This window comes from Schistocerca nitens, chromosome 1, assembly GCF_023898315.1.
Source record: "Schistocerca nitens isolate TAMUIC-IGC-003100 chromosome 1, iqSchNite1.1, whole genome shotgun sequence".
Lineage (NCBI taxonomy): Eukaryota > Metazoa > Arthropoda > Insecta > Orthoptera > Acrididae > Schistocerca > Schistocerca nitens.
Window position 1 is genome coordinate 766602895 of NC_064614.1, and position 25778 is coordinate 766628672.

General features: G+C 38.5%; 1 protein-coding gene across 1 annotated transcript in view; it reads right to left on the reverse strand.

Annotated features, from left to right (window-relative positions):
* The window catches only part of LOC126200350 (odorant receptor 2a-like), a 57901-nt gene that overhangs the window by 23341 nt on the left and 8782 nt on the right, over nt 1-25778 (reverse strand). Inside the window, exons 2-3 of the mRNA XM_049936704.1 lie at nt 24106-24364; nt 2239-2388 (exon numbers count right to left, since the gene is read on the reverse strand). Coding sequence (XP_049792661.1) covers nt 2239-2388; nt 24106-24364 — 409 coding nt within the window. The remainder of the gene's footprint in view (nt 1-2238; nt 2389-24105; nt 24365-25778) is intronic.

The following is a 25778-nucleotide window of genomic DNA, read 5'->3' on the forward strand; positions in this document are numbered from 1 at the left end:
TATTGGCTGCGTTTGTTGCTATAAGTACATGTTTTTTCATAAGTAAGAGAAATTCTTCGATGAATGTTGCACAGCATACAAACCATACTTACAGGTGTATGAAACTCTAGAAATTATTTAATTTATGAAAAAATCAATGTGCTGTTATATTTTAAACTTCATGTTTAGAAAAAACTCAAATTTCATATTTAAATATCTCAATTTTTACCACAGTTTTTAATAGATTTGGAAAATTCTAGAGTTTCCAACACCTGTAAGTATGGTTGTATGCTGTACAAAATTCATCGAAGAATCTCCCTTACCTATGAAGAAAAGTGTACTTATAGCAACAAATGCAGCCAATGGTAAGTGAAAAAAAGGTGAAATACAAATGTAAAAAAACAAATTATTTTCTCATATTTTTGAACTTCCACCAGTGTACGTGTAGACCATGAATCCTTTCTGGTCATTCTGACAAAGTTTTATGAATTTATTTTTAAAAGTATAGACAGTGGAAATTAAAATGTCCTGTGGTGTCTGTCCTGCTCCAAGCCGTCCCGTTTGACGTCCTACCCCCGTAAACGTTATGTAAATACTGTTGCTGTGACTTACAATCAGTTACATTAAATGTATATTCAGCTGTAGCCTGGGATCTGTGTTTTATATTTTTGGTAGCCACAAGTCTTAGATTCAGGTAAGATGTAAACTGAGGCCTTTATTGTGCAATGTGCATGTACTATTAATTTGTGCTGTAGTGTTTATTATCTGAAGTAATTTTCTGACATCGTCTGTTTCTACAATTGTATATTAACTTGTTGTGTTATATATACAACAGTCCAACCTCATTGATTTTGATCACTTGATGTCACATGTGCAACCAAATATATTTGCTTTCATGATTTTACATAAATGCTTATTTTTTAATTTAACCTTTGAGTTGACAAAAAATTCATTCTCATTGTCTATTGTGGTTGCTCACCTATCATTTTAATTGTGATAGAAATTATAGTAATGCTATAATGAAAATCTGTAACCCTAAAATTACTTCATTGATTAATAGGCTCAGTTATCGTAATTACTATTTACAAGTGTTGTTTATACAGTGCCCTTATTTTACAATTATATGGGTCTTACAAGATGTTATTTCAGTATTTACATTCTACCTGATTGACATGCTCTGCAGGGTAGCGTCATTAGCTTTTATCTACGTATGCTGAATGCAAGGAATATAGGCTGGTGAGAGTAACCAAGCTAACACTGAAATAAATCTTGATAACTAAAGTTCCCTCTGACTTCAACAATAACTGCATTAATCGTCTTATGTTTTTATTCTGGGATATTAGGTCCCTTGGTCTTCTAAGACTACATGGGCTTGGGATGGAGTCGTCAGTTAGATGTCAGGAGTGTATGTACTACTTAATTACGTTTTTCAAGATGTCGTCAAATCTGGTTATTTTCATTCCATGTTTTGTGATTGCTACGTTTCGTGTACGAAAAAGTCTTATATGAGAGATCTGAATTTTAAACTAACAGATGTAATAGTTTTTTAATTACTGTAAATGAACTTGATGTTCATGGGTACAACTGATGTATCTTGTGTTTTTGTTCTGTGCATATTACATATTATCTTTTCTGTTTGTTCATACTTCCAGTTTATAATGGTTGAAATAACCGAAACTAGTCAGGAAAAAATATAATATTTAGAACTGATGGGAAATAAAAGTGCTTTTCAATAAATTTTCAGACTTCGACAGTTTGGTACTTTCGTATAAACAAACTCCTAGATCTGTACATGAAGTCTCAAACTTTATTCGATTTGATAATCTATATAACATTATAAATAAGGGTAGATATATATGACACTGTTAGTTATTAAATTTTCTGTGCTAAACCAGTTAAAGCATAATGTACACTGTTGCGTTTAAATTAAATAAAAAATTAATCTTAAGAAGACTGACAACGTTTTAAAGAAAAATTGGCAGATACGAAATACTGTGAAATTAGCATTCAGCATCTATGAAGGATAAAATATAATATTTATTTTCACAATATTTCCAGCAAATGTCATTTAACAGACGCCTTTACACCAAGAATATTGTCGTAATGGTATAAAAAAGGTCAATTCTAGTACATTTCGGATTGCAAACAAACAGTAGAGTTTTGTAGAAACTGACTGAACAGAAATAAGAATCAATATCAATTCTTCGAAAACCTTCAAAAAAGTACTTGAGACTCTGAAGAGCAAAGAGAAACACACACCTGGAAGCATCGGTACAGCTTGTCCACCATTCTTTTGTAACGGTTGCGGATGCAGTCACTGCTTTCACCACTGCCATAGTGGCTCCTTGCAGTGTTCAGTAGACGCAACAGCTCGTGTACAGTGCCCCCTTCTTCAATGAAAAGAGCAACCTGAGAATAATGAAACGAAGGAACTATGTTTCTCATCTGCATCCACATGTTGCACCATCTTTTCATTTAGGTACCTAAATCCTAATAACAAAGTAAAAGGTAGCTGCGATGGAATAGAGTTTCAGTGATACACCTTACCTAGGATAAAATAATGTTAAGATCTAGAAATTCTGTGCCTGTTCCTGCGATGTTCTCGAGATGACTGGGAACTAGGGCAATTCGATTCTTTCCAAATGATTATGTATTTCTTGTTTATCAACTTTTATAGAGTTCTTACATCAATAGGGAAAAAGAGAACCCTTATAGGATCACATACCTGTCAGTCTGCCTGTCTATCTCTATGTTCATTTGTGAAGACTCCTTTTTCCCAGGAACCGGTAGATGTATTAAGTTCAGATATACACCAGCGCAAGCATCGCAGGGCTATTACGGACTGCTCATTTTACAAACACTACTTGACATTCTACGCTTCTGTAATGTTTCACAGCAAATTAATACCGCTAATTGATGCAGGATTGCACTTTCATTGTTTGGCATGAGGTTGCGATATCCCATAAAATATCTGTTGAAGAGTATACAGAACTATTCGACACCTGTGTAACAACAACAGCCGTATAGTTGGCTGTCGTGTTTCCTTCTATGTAGACTTCCGTTAAATCTCTCTAGTAATAGCCACAAGAATAAGGGTAGATGAAGGCAGTACATCTGCAACTGGTAGTTACCATAGCATATTTAAATATCTCCTAAATTAATAAATTAAACAAAAAATTATAATGGGCAGTGTGACATTACGCAAAAATTGAGAATAAACTAAAATATTCTCTAAAGGCCTTGGACATATCTACACATATAGTTAAGTTTGTGCGGAAGTTTCTGTGCGCGATCCCTACTTGCACTTGTCCGGATTTATTTACCTCTACTTTGGTTTCATCGGAGGAAATTACTGCTACGTAATACATCTCACTGCATCATTGTTAAGCCATAAAAATGAGATCAGAGTTTAAGCTTCCTTATATTAACAGTAAATAGAAAGAAAAAGAATCTCAAGACAAATGTAGTAACAACAATGCTTAAGCGATTGAAAAAGCAATTAAATTTAGACTGAGAAACGATGTTAGTAGTAGTGATAATAGTTATAATAATAGTTCGAGAATAATAGCACCTGGTTCAACCAAGCATCGTTTACGAATGTGACGAGTGTCTAAACTTGACGGTCGTGTAATTTCCATTTTTGCCTTTCATAGATGTCTGTTCATTGTTACGATCGTCAAACTCGTCTTCAAGATTGCCGGTTTTGAATCAGACGATTGATTTAAAGAAGGAAGATTCACTGCAGTTGGAATACTTAGGAATTACTATAAAGGTAGTTTAGGTACTTTATACTTGTTAATGTCTTCTAGCTCTGAAGATGGGAGGTAATTTTGATGCATAGCTACTGAACAGAAATGGTCATATTACGGAAGTGTTTCGCTATAGGAAGCTTTATTTATCAGTTAATACCCAGACAGTTCGCGATACTAAACTGATAATCAGGAATGTAGTAGGTCGCTCACCATGATCCGTTCATGAGGTTTATTTTTGACAACCCAGAAATTAGAATGTTATTTGAAACATGAAGAATTCAAGTATGTTTACTAGTTGATAACGGGTATAGGTTTGCACTATTCCTTCTAGTGTAACAACATCGCTAATAATTATAGTGGTTACTTCCATGCTACACAACATTGCTGTACAAACAAAGGAAGAAGAGTCCCCAGAAGATGAGTAACTACATAGCTACATTGAGGAAAAAAGATAACTTATGAGATATTATATGATGTTTGAGGAAATATAGGTACCTGGTGTCACAGCTCCATGTGATGGACCTTGAGTTCCCAACTGGACAGAACTGAAAACCGTTTTCTCTGCGAGAAATGTGTATTAAAATATGGCGAATACATGTCACTTGATGAAGTTTTAACATCTTGTAAACAAACTAATATATCTTATTGTTATGTTCTGTCAAAAACCAAAGGCAAAGGCCATTTTTCATACACCTACAAATGTTTTGCTGGAAAACTCATGAAATGTGATGGTTTAAGTTCCATAAAAGAAGCTTTGTTGTGTTGCAACAATTTATTTACTTATGTACAGTTGGGAATAAACGAAGCTATATTAAAGTGTCCCATATTGGTAATTATGAGCAAAAAGTATATTACTACAATGATTTGGAGAATGAAAGCGAAAGTAAATTAATTATCTCTTTACGTAAAGAAAATTACATTATTCTTTAATTATTATTTTTAATATCAAAAAATGAACGTGAACACAAAGATTGTGACATAAGCTCAGTTTTCCAATTATCTTCTCACTTCTGCTAAGCCTTGGGCTACAGAAACTCGCTTTTTTGTGTAATACAAAAGCTTTATCTGTAGCACGGTCGTCTTCAGTTTTTCGTTTTCTTACTTGCTTCTCTCTGTTATCGTTTTCATCTGAAGCAACTGACATTCTTCTTTGTGGAGTTTTTAAGAAGCAAATCTAAACCTTGGTTATATATATTCTTGTATATTTTGTCTCGCTCCCGTAAGTTCCGACATTTTCTTACGCGCTCTTGCTGCTTCTCTTTTCTTTTTTTTAGCTGTAATAAAACAAAAACATTTTCGTTTGCTTCACGATTCTTTTCTTTACAAATTCATTTCAACTGAAATAGTTTCTTTGCAAACTTTTCCCGTGCTTTGTCTTTGTCGTGCAATTTGCGCCGTACGTTTCATTGTTTTCCTCATTTTTGGAAATGAGGCCCACATACAAACTTCTCTCATCTTCAGAAAATTTCTCTTTACTCTGTTTCAAGAGTATTATCCATTTTCTTCGCACTGTTATGTGCACTAGTGACAGTAAAATTAAATTACAGTTAGAAGAGATTAAATAGTTTTACTGAATTGCCGTTGCATAGGTAGCGTTGTTCGTTTTCTTCTGTCGGAAAATACAAAATAATAACGAAAAGGAACAATAAAACTTGACAGTGTCAGACTTTCATGACCTACTGTAAAACCTTGTTTTCAATAGAGAGTTCCTCAAAATAGACGCATTGTCATTTCATACTGACTATTGTTGATGACACCTTATAGCTTTTGAGGGTACGTAGAAAATAAACGAGCTGCCGAATTTAATGTTTATCTAGCATATTTACACGAAACTTGATGAAACCGGACATCGAACTCATTGCCGTCTGCTTCATCTCTTGTTGCTCAACAGGTACAGTCGGGGACGTAATGCGCTAGAACCCTTGCCTTTTGGTTATGCTGAACAGCAAAACTTTTCTGTCTGTTAAATAGGACAGCAACCAAGGAGACACAGTGCCACTAACAAACTGTAGACTCATCATGTGTCCCTAAAGTACCGCACAGGTAACACAGTGTGACCGAAGTTTTATTAGAATTAACAAATGGTGAATTTCAAGCTATATCGGTTTAAAAAAAGGGCCATTTGCTTCTGTCATAAAAGAAAGAAAGAAAATCTACGAGAATCAAAGCCAGTAATAACTCATTCTTCGTAATTAGTGCATTTTTGCTTGACGTGAAGAGGAGTTCGTACACTGATAGGGCTTTTTATTTTTGAATACTGGTTATAGCGTTTCACAATTGATAGAGGCATTCCTACTTTCCTGCCATTTTGCATTATGGTACAAGCGAACGGACTGATCAGTCAGACTTGAGACGAAACAGTTCGAACATATTACGCATTTCTGATGCTCGTTCTGTGGGTAGCTAAGGAGGATGAGACAAAACCCGTAACCATATTTTTTTATTAAAATCAACGTGGTTTAATGCCTATATCGGTGGGACAGATTAGAGGGATTCTTTTACGCCTTCTATTACGAACCTCTAAAAGCCACTGAGCCTTACGGTTTTGGGACCGTCCAGTTGCGATTTCAGGCGTTAGGAATGTGTCTGGTGTGGTGGTTCGCCGATTGTTTTCTCGAAAGGAAGATTTTGCTGTTAAAACTCGTTAAAACTAATCCATTGTTTCTGTTACCCGTAACAGAAAAAATATTAAGTTAAATGAAAGACAAATATAATCTAGCAGTGATCTCATTGTTGACACTTTCATTGGATTCATTACTAATACAGCAACCTAATAGGTGTCATAAATCCAGCGGAAACAATGCTTCTATAGTTCCAAAAAGAAAAGTAATCCTTGCTATTGCTGGGTGCAATAGTAGATAGTTTTATTAATAGCGCGTCTAGAGGGAACAGATACTTGACAAATGAGTAGAGTAATGTACAACGTGATAATGTCCTCTCGTTTATGAGTCCCGTTATTAATAGCTTCAACTATAAAATTTGGCAATCTGTTGCGAACCTTTCCATTACCAGCATTTGATTAAAATAATTAATGATAAACCATACGATAGCGTGCTCGACTCTAATGTAACACATAGAATTATCTGAAATGTCAGCTTAAACCACCGAGTTCTGTTATACAGATAAGTTTACTTACTGACTTCGACCAGCGTATTCAACGCAACAAGAGGCTTGCACAGGGTAGAGTAGCATGGAGAGCTGCATCAGACCAGTCTCTGGACTGAAGACTACAACAACAAGAACGATCGACAATGTTCTGGGTAAGTAATGACAGTACAGAGCTGCCACGACGTTCTACGACCTTTTTGTCTCACGAAGGAAGCTTTTCCAACAGGATAGTAGAATTCTGCGGAGGCATGATGTAATTTGTGCTTTCCACCACTGTCTACGATTAGCGTCGTTTTAGGAACCGTAAAGGGTGTTCTTGGTTTGCGTAACGCGGGTGTCTATCATATTTCTTGCACTAGCGGAATGTCATGTATTGAGATATCAGAACCATGGAGGTTTGATGTACGGAGCATAAGCGTCACACACGCCTGCAACAGCTCATCAAATATCCTATTGCACAACACTACCTTGGCCCAGCTCATTCTAAGCAATACAGTACTTCCGATTATTGTGATGATTTTTTACGGAAGCAGTTGAAATTAAATTAGCGAGTGACCTTAAACATAGATATGGAGGTGTTTTCTTAAATACAAAGTGGAAACCTGCTCTCTGCCTTGTCAAAGTAACGGAGAGATGGAGTTATTGCGACCTCACCAGTTGGTTATTAACATTAACTGTCGATAGCTTCTGACGTCGACTGTCTTATTGTAAATGACAGGAATATCAGGTGAATATAGCACGATAGTTCTCGCCTACTCCAGTACGTAGGTTAAGCATATTCTGGAATGCTGTAATATCTCAAGTAGGAAGAATATATCCACAGCTGAACCTTGCGCTTGGGCCTTTCAAAGACGCGGAATAGTGTGAATTTGCGTTAATTTCTTGCATACGCTCTGTAAACCGAGGTTTCAAACTCTTTTGCAAAGAGCTTCCTTGGTGCACTTGTGGCTTGAAAATGACAAGGTATGCACTTGTCCAAATATCAATGGTTACCGATGCTGCCACCTGGTTGCCTTGCCATAAGCTTTTTGAACGTTGTATTAACTAGAAGCAACTATGGTTTCACATATTTAAAATCATAATAATTTGACAAAAATCTAATTAACAGTGTGTTATGCTTCTGGCCTTGAAACAATCTGTGTCTACGTTCAACTCACACTCACACTGAAGCAATGTTATCGCACTTCCACGAAAGTATGGAAATTTAGCAGCAGGAGTATCTGCATAATGACGCCCTCGTAACAAATTATTCACTACCAATATGCAGTCATCAGTTTTGCATGGGCACAAAAAAAGTTAAAAATTACCTCCGCAGGTAAAAATTCAGGCGTCAACATCTCTGTAATTCTGCAAGTTTTCACCCTTTGATCTACAGCTTTATCGGAGAAGTACAAATTTTGACTCTTGCGATATCAAAACCCCCACCTAACGTAGCCTTCCCTACGAGGCGTGTCAACAATGCCACTGTGCTAACACACACCTATGATAATCAGCACTCTTTCACTATGAGGGTTAAGACGGATAATTCGTAACGTAAAAGAAAACATTACTATCAGTTACTGTTTTGAACAAACTTCCTGGGCTAGAAATATAAATGTGCTAACTCAATATCACCCATTAAGTCAGAATCATTAAGAATATTTAATCATAAAGACAGGAATATACAAGTGAATATAGCAGGATAATTCTCAGTTACTGCAGGATGTAACCTACCAAACATATTCTAGGATCTTACAGTATCTCAAGCAGGAATAATATTTCCACTCCTAAGCTGTTCCTCGACAGCCTTGTACATCTATTTCAAAGAAACGGAATAGGCAGCCTCCACGTTGACTAAAGGAAAAGGTTAGTAAGTGTTATCCGCGTGTCTGCAACTAGGTGCCAGAGCAGAAGCTTTGTTAAAAGGTAATATTCAAATTCACTGACTGCAATTTGAACACCATAAACTTAAAAAAGGGAGATTTAGTTAGAGAGTACTCCTCTTCCATCGCTGGCACAATTACTATAATTTTCCTCTCTTAAGCTTTCTGCTAACCAAACAGTTGGCTGTAATTCAAAGCGACCGTTGGCTGCGTCATTGTAGCCCAGTCTTAATCTCCACAAGGAACAGAAGTGCTCCAGCTAACATGTCAGTTCAATCGACATCGAATAAACACACAAGCTACACAAACTTCCCGTCTTGGTTATTAGATAAATTATTAACGTTATCAATTCGTCTCTTAGACGATTGTACATTTCTGTTCGCACTAGACTTCTCATTTTATGAAGTAAGAATGCAGAAAGGCCTACCACTGTCAGCAGCATTAATAATGGATTATCAAAATCCTTCAACAACAAATGAGAGGAAAGAAGGTAACTGACGAAAGGAGGAACTATAAAAATCCATAAAATGAAGCAGACAAGATAATTCAGATGCCAAAAAAATTAGATACACAGAAAATGTAAAATATATAAGTAGAAGGTTCCAAATTATTTCCAAATTACAAATAAAAATTACAAGAAACAAGGAAACAGAGTGGGAGATACAGAAGAATCAGTAGGATGAAACGATAGAAATAAAACTACGAAAGAGGTAACGAAGGCAGCTGCACGAATGAAAACTGGGAAATCACCAGGGCGTGGAAATTTACCAGTGGAGTTAATGAGGTAAGGTACAATCATTCTGTTCGATTGTCTGAGCAAGTTGTTTAATGTACGTGGTATGGGGAGGAAATATCAGCAGTGTGGAACTTAGCGTTGCTATGCCTCATACATAAAAAAGGAAACAAGAGAGGCTGTAACAATTACTGTGACTTAAGTGGCATTAGTTCAATTTGCAGACTGTATGGGACGATTTTGAAATCAAGAATCGGATGGATCGTGGAAAAGAAGTTGGAAAGGAATCTAATTGGTCTTCATAGATCTGGAAAATCATGTGACATAGGCCACTAGAGATATTGTTCGAGGTGCTGTGGTCAGGGAAACTGCCAAAACGTTGGGTAAGAAGTACCATAAACCTCTGCAATTCGTCATAATGTGTCAGTAGGGTAGGGGAAGAAATTTCTAGAAAAATATTCAGGATAACTAAAGGACTGAAGCAAAGATGGTGTCTACTCTCACACGTCTAAGGATATATATGTGGAAGTCATTGGATCTATGGTGGAGAAACTGCAATAGTGTGGGGATTTAAGGAAGGAGCCAATGTATGTACACATTTTTCTACGCCGATGATCAGGTCGTTGCAGCAAACGACGGAGAGAATTTATCTTAAATGTTAATAAAGCAGTTGTAAGACTGTTAAAAGTGGAATTTGAAAACTAATTTGGAGAAGACGGAATATCTATGATGCAGAGCGAGGGAAAGTAACTTGGACATTGACGGACATCTTACTAAGGTGTCTAAAGAGTTCAAATACCTGGGTAGTATCCTGTCACATGATGGAATGCTGGCTATCCTAAAATTAAATCCTGTACTTTGCTTCTCAAAAATGAGGTTAAAGGTCAAAATGTTCTTATGGAATCCATTGGGGAACCAGTAACAAACTAGGGGAAAGTGTGCTGGAACCTCACAAAAAAAAAAAAAAAAAAATTAAACTTTGAGTTTTAGATATGGACCACTTGAGAAGAGAATGTCGAGTTTCCCGAGCTGACCACGTAAGGAATGAATAAATAAGAGGTATGAGGCGGACTCATAGTAGTATTACGGATAAAATAGAAAAAAGACTACTAGGACGAGTTGGGCATGTCAAAAGAATTGATGAAGACATGTGGCCCAGGAATTACTTTCATAGTACCCTCTTGCAAGGAAAAGAAGAGGAAGCCCACAGAATGTGTAGCCAACTGGTATCCAAGAAGCGACGGAGAGAAAAGTAATAGAAGAAGATGAAGAAGAGTGGCGAGATCGAGGCATTTGGCGAAAAAGATGCAGAATGCGGCGACAATTGTCTGACCACCGCGACAAGAAGCAAAAGAAGAAGAAGAAACATGTGACTATGGTTAGTATAGCTGCTGCCTATTAGAAAATTAAAAAGACGTTTGGGGAGAAGAAAAGTAGCTGTATAATTGCAGCCAGTACTAAGCAAAGAAGTGAAATCTGAAAGCTGCGTGACCGCGGCTAGTATAGTTGCTGCTTATTACAAAATGAGAGAGACGTTTGGAGGAAAATGAAGTATCTATAAATAATTGAGAAATGCGAGGACAGCCAGTGCTAAACAAAGAAGTGAAATCTTAAAGGTGGAAAGAATATATGTAAAAGAGATATACACTGGAATTGAGATTGAAGACCATATTGTACGAAGGGAAGGTGAAGTCGATGAAGGTGAGATGCCTGGATATCCGATAGTATACTAAAAAAATTAAAAAAATGAACCTAGTTGACAGAGCACTAGAACAACTAACTCAGAATAAGCAAATGGAGTGAATTACATGTTCTCAAAATTATTTAGATCGTTTTGAGAAAATACCACCACATTATCGTTCCACATGTTATACAACGTGTTTGGTACAGGCGATATAAACACATACTTCAAGAAGACTGCAGTAACTCCAGTTCAAAGGAAGACAGTTGTGACAGATGCGAATAATACAGAACTGTCAATGATATAAGTCATGGTCGCAAAGTACTGACATGACTTCATTGCAACCGAATTAAAAAATTGCTAGTGTTGCGATCGTTCAGAGACGTTCAGTTTGGTTGTCTATAAATGTAGGAGCACGCGAGGAAGTACTGACCCAAAGACTTAGAAGTCAGGTTAGAGAAAGGCAAACTTAAATTTGTTGCATACGTTGTGGATTAAAAAAAATGGAAGAGCGGCTGAAAAAATGGATAGTGTCTTGAAAAGATATTGTTAAATGGGCCTCAACGAAAGTAAAGCAATGTTAATGCAATTTAGTCAAAGTGAATCAGTCGTTGCTGAGGGAATAAATAGGAAAATAACATGAATTCTTTAATTTAGTCAGCAATATAAATAAAGGTTGGAGACCCAGAGAAGATACAAAATATAGAACTGCAATTGCGAAAATGGAATTTGTGAAAAAGAGAAGCCTGCTGACATCTAGTACAAATTTAAGTATTAGGACACTTTTTGTAAGATATTTGTCTACAGTGCAGCCTGGGATGCAAATGAAAATAAACACTTAAGGAAAGAAGCGAGTATAATGTTTTGAAAATACATACTAGAGAAAAATGAAGATCACAAAGTTAGATAGGATAATGTGAACGTATTGAATGAAACTGGATAGAAAAAAGCTTTATCTCAACTTGAATGTAAGAATGGATTGAAGGACAAATCCTGAAGCATCAAGGAGTCGCCTCTTTGGTAGTGGAAGGAGCTGTTGAGAGGCTGGGCGTAGGAGTAAATACATTTGAGGAATACGGAGGCTCGAATACAGTAAGCAGATGGACGTAGGTTTTAGCAGCAGTGTACTGCCCAGCTGTACCTGGCTCGCTCAGCTTAAATGTAAAGGAAAGAAAAGAGTAAGAATTCATTTCTAATACATGTGGGAATTCTATATACATCCTAATCTCCTTCTTGTCCTGTCTCCGTTCGTCTCCCCCTCCCTCTTCCTTTGTCCATCTCCTCTTTAATTTCTTTATCACACCCCCCCTCTCGTCTCTCTGTCCATATTCTTCACCCCACCTCCCTCTGCGTTTCCTCCAACCCCTTCTTTCTGGCCATTTCCTCCTTCCTGTGTTCTGTGTCCATTTCCTCCCATCCCTCTGTCTATCCCCCCCAATCCCCCCCCCCCCCCCCATCACTCTGATCTTGAACCATGTTTACTGTTACTGAAAACTCAGATTCTGTAGCAGCATTTCAATCAAAAACCAATTAGCCGTAAATAAAATTTATCTGAATGAGATTTTCACTCTACACCGGAGTGTGCGCTGATAATCTGCCAGGAAGTTTCAAAATTTTCCTTTTTGGTAACAACGTTTCAGGATCATACATTTTATATATACTTTTTAAATTAAAAAGTATATCTTCTGTACATGTCTAAGCCTTTATTACAATAGCCTGAAAAATGTGAAGTAAATCGGAATCGTACATTTTGAGAATCGACCTAGAAGTTGCGCTAGTATGGAAGTATCAGGAATTAAAGAGTAAACATCGCCCACGCTCAGCTTGGTGGCCTCTTAATTGTTATTTTGGTTTCGCTCTCTCTCTCTCTTAAGTGTAGAGCAAGTTGAAAACCCAATCCTTAGGTGCACTAAAATCATATAAGGAATATTAGCAGGTATATTATAATCATTATCAGTATATGACACTTTCTGACTTTTGATTGCTATAGATGAAACGGTTTTTCGCTTAATGCAGACTATTCCACAGTTCTATCAGTGTTTTGTCTTCCATTTTATGTGTTCTGGTAAGTATTCTGGTAAGTATTCATGTTAACAGAAGCTGGATTACTGAATTACACTACACTCACTCCCATGGTTAATTTCTTCGCGAGATTTGAGCCCATTTCATGTTCATAGTTTCAAACTTTATATTGTTTATACCTTAGAAGATAGTGCCAATGACGTTATTCTTTACAAAAAGATTCTTCTAAGTTTTTAATCCTAAAGCTGTAAAAAATGTTAGCTACTCAAAGTATTTACAACTACCGATAACACTAAAAAGTAAGGAGTATGTCCCATCTGGCTTATGAGCTTTACAGTTTACAGTACGTTTAGGAGACAGGAACGGAAATAATTACGACAGCATATATATAAAAGGTTAAAAGGTAATATTCAAATTCACTGACTGCAATTTGAACACCATAAACTTAAAAAAGGGAGATTTAGTTAGAGAGTACTCCTCTTCCATCGCTGGCACAATTACTATAATTTTCCTCTCTTAAGCTTTCTGCTAACCAAACAGTTGGCTGTAATTCAAAGCGACCGTTGGCTGCGTCATTGTAGCCCAGTCTTAATCTCCACAAGGAACAGAAGTGCTCCAGCTAACATGTCAGTTCAATCGACATCGAATAAACACACAAGCTACACAAACTTCCCGTCTTGGTTATTAGATAAATTATTAACGTTATCAATTCGTCTCTTAGACGATTGTACATATATACCTCGGCATATATCTATACCTCCGTCCCAATTTTGATGGTCTAAACTTCATTCTTTTGTACGCCATGTAAAGCATTATTATGTTTTCTCATTTCATCAGTCACATTCAATATCTCATGTGTTGTCCAAGGTTTTTGTTAATCTCTCACGAAGCTACTGAGGGTGGTAAGCTTTCTGCAACATTTAATAACCAAAGAAGTTTAGTTCAACAGGAAATTACAGAAGAAAAGGCCTCCAGTGACTTTGCTGTTTTAAATTAGGAGGAATCTTTATAAAAAACTGTATATATCCCGATTCTAAAAACATAACCCAGCCCATTCATAAGATAAGATTACAGAACATATTCCGGAATCGAACTAGAAGATAAATCTATGACTTGGGCTCCTCATACAATTCACAGTATTTGTACTGAACACTTACGAAATTGGACAGAAAATCCAGGCACACGAACGGTGTGGCAGGAACCTCAGAATAACAGTATGACTGTTACGTTTGTATGTGTAACGTAGACGGTTTTAAAGCAAAAAAAGATGGGAATTGTATATTCACATTTACCGTCTACCAGGAAGTCAGTGAAACATGACCTGGTGTTCCTATAACTAAGTCACCTACAGACAGATACAACCAGTAACAATTATGTATCATCACCACTTCACGCATTCGTTCCTGAAGCGTCAAATGCGCCCTAACCATTATCACAAGCTTATTTTAATGATATTGCATGGGATTTCAATCTTTATTTAAACCTTCCCATGGGTGGAGATGATCTTATAGATTCTGGACTACCAGGAAACAATTTACTTATAGTTGCAACGTCTATGTGTTTCTACACGAACAATGGAAAAGATTCCTTGAAGAAAACCGAGTTCACTGCAACAACATTCCAGACTTAATAAACAGACTGGATTCTATTAAGCTTGATATAAATCACTGTAAATTATGTATCGATTCCAGCAAAAGAAATATTGTGGGCGTGCTGCTACTCAATATTAATGATCTCTCTTCAGTTCTAGTAACATACGCAAATTTTCTGAAGGAGAATTATGAAATTTTGGAATATGTTTTGGAGAAAATTAAATATGTTGAACATGTATGGTTGTTGTGTGAAGATCTGAAAGTTATATTAAAAAATATCCATGTTGTTTGTATTACGGGATAGTAGTGCAAGAGACAAACATTGGAAAAAAGACAGTGGCCCAAAAAAGGAAGTTTAACACTAGTTACTAAGAAAATAATAAAGTGTAACCTAGTGGAGCCTAAAAAATTCCTTTGCCAACTCTTCATGTAAAACATGGTGTAATTAAACAGTCCTTGAAAGCTCGTGACCAAGATTATGGTTGTCTGGTTATTTTCAATATGTCAGCGACAAATTTCCAGCCCTGTCTGAAGACAAATGTAGAGAAGGAATCTTCGTGTTTACTCACATCAGGGCTCTAACTAAAGACAGGAAATTTGAAGATACTATGATTCCTAAAATGAAAAATATTTGGAGTGCATTTAAGGAAGTTATGGATAATTTTCTACTAGACAATAGACAGCCTGATTCTAACAAGATTGTGGACGACATGCAAAACGATTTGAGAACACTGGAGTGCAGCATGAGTCTCATATTGCATTTTCTGTTTTAAGGTATCGACATATTTCCTAACAACCTGTAGGCAGTCACTGAGGAAGAAGGAGAGATGTTCCACCACGGTATTTGAGAAACGGGGAGGAGATAGCAAGAATCACTGCATTTTTCAATAAGTACAGATTACTGCTGAATTTTGTGTACAAATACTACGCAAAAACGCCAGAAAAAGTCCGAAAGAACAAGATTTTACTATTGTGCTGCTTATAAACTGAACGGAAATGTGGAACTCGGTAATAAAAATAGTCATAATTTCATTTGTCACCCACATAAATCACAGTTATATAATTGTACTGAAGAAAATACGCACGTATTTCATTCTTGGTGTGTCAAAACAGTGACAGTACAAGATCAGAAGTTTCCTTTATGCAATCATCACTGTACAGCAGCAACACTTACTAAAGCCTTCTTAATCATTTTCTTATATTGCAAAAAGAAAGCGTCTCTCAGTTGCTTACTACAAAGTCTAACTGCAATGGACATACCTCAGGAAGCAGCCTCTGAAGCAGTTCATAGTAGACAACACCTTCTTTATACCAGGGGATGCGTGACTCCTTCATTTTGGTCTCGGACAGGCTATTGTCTGAGATGTTTGTTGATTCTTTTTCGTTAATTTCCATCTATTATTTTATTTTAGTGTAGATAACGTAAAGACACCATACTTCTTCACTAGTCAAGTTATTCAATAGGTAAGCTAGATGAGGCAGATCAAGAAAAAATGGATATGTTGCCACCGATTGACTTTTTTTACTTTCAAATAAAACGCATATCAGCTCTACACCCTTCTTCTGGAGTAAGGCGCAGAAAATCACCGTCAGATCTCTCTGATTTAGATTTATCGTGGCTTTCCAAAACTCCTTTAGCGAAATGCAGGTACGACTTCTTTCCCCAAGTTCCCCAAGAGATGTAACACTCGAACGTCATATCTTCCTTTCTCCACGATTTTTCAACCTTGCCCATTGAATATGGCTAACCATTTATGTCAAAACGAAAGAATGTGAAACGGCACCAGCATTGCGAGCAGTATCTAGAGCCTAACAGCCTCCACCCCCTTCCAAATACGATCACCGTCCTATCAATAGAGAAACCGATAAAACAGTCGCAGATATCAGACTTTTCCATTTGACGGGCTGATTTTGATAACTTAAACAATACTCTTCATGCCATTCAAATATGCAGCATTTTATACGTAACCGCAAGAACAGGGCTATGAACTTAAACAATTGCAACTTGTAAATACGCTCGTAACAACCTACATTACAACATATCACTATGAACGACAGAAATTTACGTCCAACTTACACTGAGCCGTCAAACGTCATGAGATACCATACGCACATATACAGACGGCGGTAGTATCACGCATACACGGTATAGAAGGGCAGTGCAACGTACGAGTTTTCATTTGTACTCGTATGATTCATGTGGAAAATTTCCGACGTGATTACGGCCGCACGACACCAATTAACATACTTTGAACGCGGTAAGGTAGCTGGAGCGAGACGCATGGGACATTCCATTTGGTAGCTCGTTAGGGAGTTCAATATTTTGAGAACCACGCTGTTAAGAGCGTGGTGAGAATACAAAATTTCAGGCATTACCTCTTACCACGGACAACTCAGTGGCCAACGGCCTTCACTTAACGACCAAGAGCAGAGACGTTTGCTTACAGTTTTCAGTGCTAAGAAACGAGCACTACTGCGTAGAATAACTGCGGGAATAAACGTGAGACGTACGACTAACGTATCGGTTAGAACAATGCGGTGAAATCTGGCGTTAGTGAGTTATGGCTATAGAAGACCGATGCGAGTGTCTTTCCTAACAGCACAACATCGCCTGCAGCGCCTCTCTTGGGCGTGTGAGCATATGGATTGGACCCTGTATGACTGGAAAACCGTGGCCCGGTCAGACGAGACCCGATTTCACTTGGTGACAGCTAATGGCATGGCTGGAGAGTGGAGCAGACCCCGACGAAGCCATGGACCCAAGATGTCAACAAGCCACTGTGCAAGCTGGTGGTGGCTCCATAACGGTGTGGGCTGTGTCTACAAGGAATGCACTAGGTCTTTTGGTCCCAATGAACCGATGATTGACCGGAAATGGCTATGTTCCGCTACTTGGAGACCATTTGTAGCCATTTATGGACTTCATGTTCCCGAACAACTACGAACGTTTCATGCATGACAATATACCACGTCACTGGGCCTCAGTGATTCGTGATTGGTTTGAGGAACATTCTGGACAATTCGATCGAATCACTTGGCCACACAGATCGCCAGACTTGAATTCTGTAGAACGTTTGTGGAGCGTAATTGAGGAGTCAGTTCGTGGACAAAATCCTGCACCGGCAACTCCTTTGCAATTGTGGACCGCTACGTAGGCAACATAGATCATTATTTCAGTTGGGGACTTCCAAGGACTTGAAGAATCTATGCGACGTTGGCTTGTTGCACTACGCCGAGTCAAAGGAGGTCGGACATAACGTTAGCAATAATCCCATTAAATTTGTCACAATGGATTTATTTCATGTAAAATTTGCCGGTAACGCTAGGTTTTACACTTCATTATTGCTCATGTTATATGTTACATGAGCAGCTGTCACACAGCTGTTGATGCTGTGTGATGGTCACACAGATTATAGATTTATCGTAGAAAATCAAAGGACAATAATAAATAATCTACAGCTTGCCAATGTTAATGCTACAACGTGCGCTGTAGATCATAGGCGCAAGGTACAATGTGTTGCTGTCACCTGGCCAGACGCCGTCTAGCGACTCACAACCAGTGGATGGTGGCCGTCGTCTGCTGAGTCAGGAGGAAGTTGTCAAGCAAAAAATTCTTCTGAACAAGGCTGACAACGGCGAGCTCTTTCACAGTAATGTTTTTGGAAGGTTCTTCAATTACTTGCGAGTAAGAAAGTATAGTAAATTTCTGTATCGTAACCTCAGATTGATACTTTTAACAGACGGAATGCAATTTGATAAATAAAGGACTTCATTTAAAAGTGTTTTTCTGTTATTGTGGCAAAAACATAACGAGCATTATAGAGAAATGTAACAGTAACTTGATAAGGGGAGGAAAATAAACCCCGAAATTTGTTGTTCACCAACGTTAAATCACGTGATCCATGTTCACAAGGTTTTATCGAAACTCAGGGCTTCGAATTACCATTTCAAATAATTTTATGTGCTAATAGTATGTCTGAGCATGCTGTGGTACAATTATCATTAATTATTTTGATAAATTTCTTTCATCAATTAACTACATCAGTAAAGGCTATAAATTGATTGTCAGAATTTGCTGTTGTGTGTATTAACGTATGTGAATTGTAAACAAGAAGAAATTTTACCATTATTAAACTCGTTTCTTCATTAAGCGCATTCGCAACCAGTGCTAGTAATAAAACTATTAACTACTGTGCTCTGATACTCACAGGCTTGTTATCGTTTCGGCTCCTTTAAGTCTATTGTTTCCACATCAATCACGATCCCCGCTAATTTAATGTGTTAATAATGTGTGCATAATTGTCAACAATGACATCACAGCTAGCTTAAATTTGTGTTTCATTTAAATATAAACTCAATTATTTTGCCTACCGTAAGTATTGACACTAGCGGAGACAATTAGAATGAAATCTGCAGTCTCGACCAACCACGAAGCGCTCGCAACACCAAAAGTTGTCGCCTTTCTAGCGCCAGACAGCCGGTGTTTGGAAACTGCCACACATCCGGTCCAAATACGTTTGCGTTCACCGATCCCTTAGTCTGCCCTGCCACCGCAGAAGTGCTGTTAGTTCTAGTCGTGTTATGTATCGGTTCTCGTTCTACTTAAACTTCTGAAAACCAGAAACAACAGTAAATTTTATTTGGATTTTAGTGTAACAACGAAGACAGCATTAATGGATAACAATAGTTAGTGTATAGACACAAAATCAATTTTATTTCGAAAAATACACATAACTCTGATGTTACGGTTGTCAATTCCTAAGCGACCCACCGAACGTCCATTACAAATATCTAATGTGTTCGAACTGAATTCACTGACGCTATGATAACAGGGATGCAGAAAGTCGTGTGTCAGTTGCGAACTGTTTAAAACACCCTGGGAAAAATGAAATTCACGATCTGTTACTAAATCCATTTACGAGCTCCACATCATGTCATGCAACATTGCTAGCATCACAAAGAATTTTTATTACTGTCTCTCATGTTCGCATATGACAGTTTTCCTTTCTTCAGTTATGACAGAAGGACACGGCCCTTTTTGTTAACGCACTTTTGCCTACAAATTATCTTTTGTTTGTTCCTAACTTCAGTACAAATAATATCTCATATTTTGTTCCGTGTAAAGTATGTTAGGGAGACACGTGGGTTCCCTACTTAGTGCTTCGTCTCCTTGGTTCTTAAGCTGTATAATAGGCAGAGATCCATAGAGAGAATTTTAAGGAAATCTAACTGGCCCAAGAAGGAAATGGCTGACAAGGCGCTTCTTCGACCATTCATTGAGTACTGTTCATGAATATTAGATCCTTACCAGGTAGGAATGATAGAAGAGATAGAAGAAATCCTAGGAAGAGCAGTGCGTTTCGTCAAGGGATCGTTTACCGGTGCGAGATGTTTGGCGAGAAGCTCAAAAGACTCTATTGACAGACGTTACAAGACATACGTTGTGCGTTACGCAGAGGTTACCTATTGAAATTTCGAGAAAGCACTTTCCCGGAGGAATCGGACAACGTTTTACCTACTTCCGCACACATTCGCAAAATGGACAAGACGATAAAATTCGAAAAATTTAAGCTGATGCAGCTGACTACAGACAGTAGTTTTTCCCATACCCCATTCGCAAGTGGAACAGAATAGGAGAGGATCAGTTAGTGGTACCAGGAGTACTATCCGTCACACACTTGTGGAGTACGATAATATACATGTTGATCAGCAGTTCAGCATGACGAAACGACGAATGGTATGGTGAATTATGTCACTGACTGAAAATGGTATGACTCTCCACAATTACCACCTTATAAAAGTTATCTATTTTTTGTCTGTTACTGTAACCACTGTTTCCAAATAACCGTGTCGGTTTGAGGTCCTATTGATGTTCTTAACTGTAGCAAGTCCAGATACCATAAGCTACTGTCTATATCATAAGCTATACGTGTATCTCACTATTGTCAGTTTGTGCCTCACCAAGTGTCTGCTGTAGGAATTCACATTGGCAGTAAATTTTTGTAAATAACAGTTGTTAACTTACTCTGGTATATCAGCGTTTTTCATTTTAGTGGAAAGTATCTATCATGGAAGTGTCTGTAAATAACACATTTCTGTCTCAGTTAGTTGCTGTTCTTAATGGAGATCAATCGGTAATCATAAATTTGTGTTTCATTTATAATTATACTTTTATAATTCTGCATTTACTTGTGTTATTCTACGATACACTGGGTAATAAATTCACAGGAAAAAGAAGTATTTGTTTTTCATTGATTTCATACCATAGATTGGTTACATGACAATACACAAGTGGTCTCAGTTACGAAACAGTACATTAATACTGATCTTGAGCGTTCAGTGCGAATATAAACTCTTATCTGCTGCAGTAGCGTTTCCAAATTTCGTATTATAGTATCAAACGAAGCTTGTATATGTTACTATCAAGTCACTCCCCACAAAATTAGTTAAAGATTGCTGAAAACATAAGACGTTTGTTCGCTTGACCAGCCAGCAATGCACTGTGTCAGATTTCTGCCACCACAGCAGCAACTGTGACATATGTGACCATCACTGCGGTAGTGGCACTCCTTAAAAACACTACATTCCGCTACTCAGTATGCTAGCCGCCACATGCCAAGTGCAGTGCGGGGCGTTCAATTCTTGTGAAAAATAGAAGTCGACGGAACGGCTACCGCGCAGATCCAGCGAAGCTACACTATCTGATCGAAATTATTCGGATCTCTATTAGTGGCGCTATTATAAGGAGTGTCCGGCATTCGTTTTTATGGCGAGCTCTGCTGGGGACACGTTCAGTGAGGTGTTTCAATGTGGAGAAATGGCTTCCACCCCAGGTTCTTCCTCAACTTTACGCAGCAACTACGCAATGCTGTCAAATGCATTTATATTCTTGCCCACTTAGGTCTATCTTAACACTATGCCGTCCGGCGACACCACAGTGATGTGCGCGAAACAGCGGTCAACGGCCGGCGACACCACAGTGGTGTCGTGTGCATAGTATCGTCAATGGCCGGCGACAGCACTTTAGTAACTTTTGCATTCTGTTGGTGTTTTGTTTAGGTAACAATAAGTTACACAAGCCAACAAGTTTTTTGTTTTTATAAGTACTTGTCTTCTTTCATCATGGCGGACGGAAGAGACAATATGATTATTTACGGCGCATGCGTGAACGTCTTGTCTGACGTTCAGGACGACTTGGCCGATTGGGAAGAAGATATTGGATATCAAAAAAATGAAAGAGAAGCAAAATCGTAGGAAGATAGTGAAATACGTCCAAGAAGAATTCGGCGAACACTAGGACTGCCAACTGATTCGGCTGAATCGGACGAAGAAGACAGTTCACAGCGATCATACTTTGATTTACCGAGGATCAATAATAAATCTGAAGGATACCGGAGCCAAACAATTTCCTAAAGATACACAGAGCGTCGAGGATACCGTAGAATTTTATACTGGGAACGATCTATTTCAATATATTAGCAACCAAACCTACAAGTACTACAGTCAAAATTGCAATAGAAGGAAACTGGATTTAAAAAAATGCCAAATTTGTCGACGTTACGGGACCCTAACTTAGAAAATGGTTTATGGTTTCTGTCCTCATGGGAACTGTAAAACAAGCAAGGATCGGTGATTATTAGTCAACGAATCCGTTGATAGACTCACCGATATTTCGCAAAACGATGTCCCGCAACCGATTCAGACAAATATTATCATTTTTACATTTTTCCGACACCAATTATAAACCGGATAATGCCGACCGGCTTGTCAAAGTGCAATTCGAAATTGATTATTTTTCCAAAAAGTTTAATGAAACGTTTAATCTAAGTCAAAACATCTCCACTGATGAAGGAATGATACCGTGGTGTGGACGGTTAAATTTTAAAGTTTACAATGCGTCGAAAATTACGAAATATGGCATACTCAATCGGATGCTGTGTGATTCGAGTACGGGGCACATTTGCTCATTCAAGATATATTCCGCCGCTGAACAGCCTTTAGCAAAAACAGTGATGGAACTATTGACACCTTCTGATGGAAAGTGGCATCACCTCTGTATGGATAATTATTATAACACTGTAGAATTTGCAGAGAAGTTACTTGAAAATAAAATTCAAGTATGTGGAACGACACGGCAAAATAGAGGATTTCCGGAAAATTAAAGCGCGCAAAAGTCAATGTGTTTGAAGGTTGTCATCAACGGAAAGGTGACAAGCGGCCGGCGAGAAGCCAAGTAATCCGAATTAGCGCTGCCGGCGCCAAGCGAATAAATTTCTACGAGACGTGCGGACGGCAAAGTGTTAAGCGCAAGAAGGGTGCCACATACTAATCTCGGAAAAGGCCCTCACACCGTAACGCCATCTGCCCCGTACTTCACTGCTGACGTGACATGGTGGCAGTAACGTTCTCCTGGCATTCGCCGAAACCCAAATCCTTCCATCAGGTGGACACAGGGAATAGCGTGGTTCTTCAGTCTAAGTTAGTCGTTACCACTCATCCACTTTTGAGTGGCGTCGCTGTTTACACCTCAAGTCTCGCTTAGTGCTGACTACAGAGATACATCCGGCTTACGAGGAGTTCCTCGACCATTGTACCTTTTACTTCTTAACTCCCCACGCACTGCATTGCCCTGGCTGGACTCCTGTTAGCACTTCGGAACTCACTAGTGACTCCTTCCCCTGATTCGACGCATGCTTTGCAACGACCCTCAGCAGTGGTTGTCCCTTCGCATTTCCACTTCACAGTCACATTACCAACAGTCGCCATCGACACCTTTAGAAGTGCTGAAATGTTCTTCATTCTCTCGTACTCAGGTGATATCGAGTTCCACGTTTGAAATAACAGACGAATGTATTATACCATTACTGCTGTTCTACTGACAACACATTACTCTCCACCTACATCTGCACCTAAGGCCTTGTCTCTCCAGACATCTAGTGGTAGATTCCGGTTTTACGTAAGGGTCGATGGATACTTTTGATCAGTTAGTGAATATATTTCCAAATGTGGTTAACTGGGCGGCCTATAACCATTTAGTTGCTGTGTAGGTTCATCATCTACTCTTGTGTTCCACATACGCGACTGTTTGACCTCTAAGAGTCGAAATGTGATTGATCACTTCTTTTTATGTTCCCGTACCACTTAATCGTTCTTTATACAACCTCAGAGAATACTGATCTTCCCAATCACACAAGAGACGTCGTTGCTGGTACTGATCGTCGAAAATTCTGTAATTCTAGAACAGCGCTAAAATAGAGGTGAAAATTTTTCACTAAACTTGAATAGGGGTGACTGGCTACCATTTAGAACAATCCGTCTACAATGCTGTACGTGGCTTTTTGAAGAGCTATAATTCTTCAAAGCTTCTAACTCTCACCTTAATCAAAGATCCGAAGCAAATAATAAAAATGTAGGTGCAAAGGACCAACTCCTCCAGATCTTCTGGAAAATCTTCGCACAGTTTGACAGCAGCCCCAGCAGGAATTATCGAGAGCGATGCCAGTGTTATAGACGTGAGCAGAATTCCAGGCAAGTTCCTGCTCCCTTGCTGCGGCCTCCAGAATCCCAACAGACGCAGCACTAGCGCCTCCGGGCCCACGAGTTGGCCGGGGGCACGCTCTCTGTATTCCATGTTCCTGCAAACACGAACGGATATCTCATAACCAAAACACAAAACCAACGTAAAATTTGGCGTTACACAGACATTTTTGATTCTTTGTGAAGGCTCTCTGCTTGAGCCCCTTCATGATTTCGTCAAACCGCACAGGTTCATTTGCTTCTCTCTTGCGCCTCAACTGTTGGTGCAAATGGTCTATTACCCTAGATGTAAAGAAGAAAAGGGAAAAGACTGAGCAGCTGAGCGTCTTTGTGGTGGCCATAGTATACTATCCATATTTCGCTTTAACATGTCATCAGGTTATTGGTACTCGTCGGAGCTCCGTACGTATTTCTGATACATTTAAGTGCCATATCTCAGTCTATCTATTCTTTACCCTTCTTGCCCGATCAATTAAATGTATGAACGAGAGTGTGCAAGTATTTCAGTGTGTAGTTCGATGGGAGTGTAGTAGACTGCCACTGTGTCAGAACAGCCAACTGTAGGAATCACGTAACAGATAGCAAGGAATTTCTGTTTGTCTTGGACGAACCTTTTTTATAGGTTGGCACCACAACAGGGTTTCCACTGGCCACTTACGTAGGTACGGGGAGCGGTTTTGGCTGGAGAGCGAAGGCCTATGGAGTGTTCCGTGGGACACGAGACGGGTGAGACCTACTGTCGGTAAGTGTGCCTTTTCGATGAGAACTTAATGTTGTGTTTTATGTAAGGTTTTCAAAGCTAATCAAAGTAAATGATTCCTTCCACATTTCATAGTTTACTATCGTGTGTGACAAATTTTACGTGCTAATTCGCGAGTGTGAAATGCGTTAAAATCCAGGGGAGGTGTGGGATATTGTTCAGTTAAACTGTTTATCAAACGCGTGGAACCATGTTGAGTTTATTGTGATTCAGTTCATTTTGTTTAGTAAGCCTTTCGTGAGAGTATGTATATTGCGTATGATTTCCTTAATTTTATCATTCAATTTTTGCAATTCGTGTCACTTGATAACTTTCTTTGTGCACGCTTTTGTTTGTGAGGACCACGCGGTCGTGATCTAATGAGAAAGAATACAGTGCCAAGGCCACAGTGATCTTCCGCTGTAGAATATCTGAATTAACTGTGACTGTTATTTACGCATCATTTTTATAGCAATTCACTTTAATAGAAATTTTATTCAATTATCCCGCATGTTAAAATGAAGAGAAGAGCCCCTCTCGCTACTCACGTGTGCTGTGGTGAAGTTTTCTAGTTCTTTTCCTTCCTGTTAGTCTCTTAAGTGCGTGTGAATGTAAATGTTCGTGATTAAACCATCCTTTGATCATTTCTCTTCCATAGATCATAGACCTTACAGGGGACTCCGAAGCAAAGTTCTACGTTTAATTGATATGCGACGTAATAGATTGCTGGCAACGGCAACTATCACATTACTCACTAGACGTATTCATGTAGA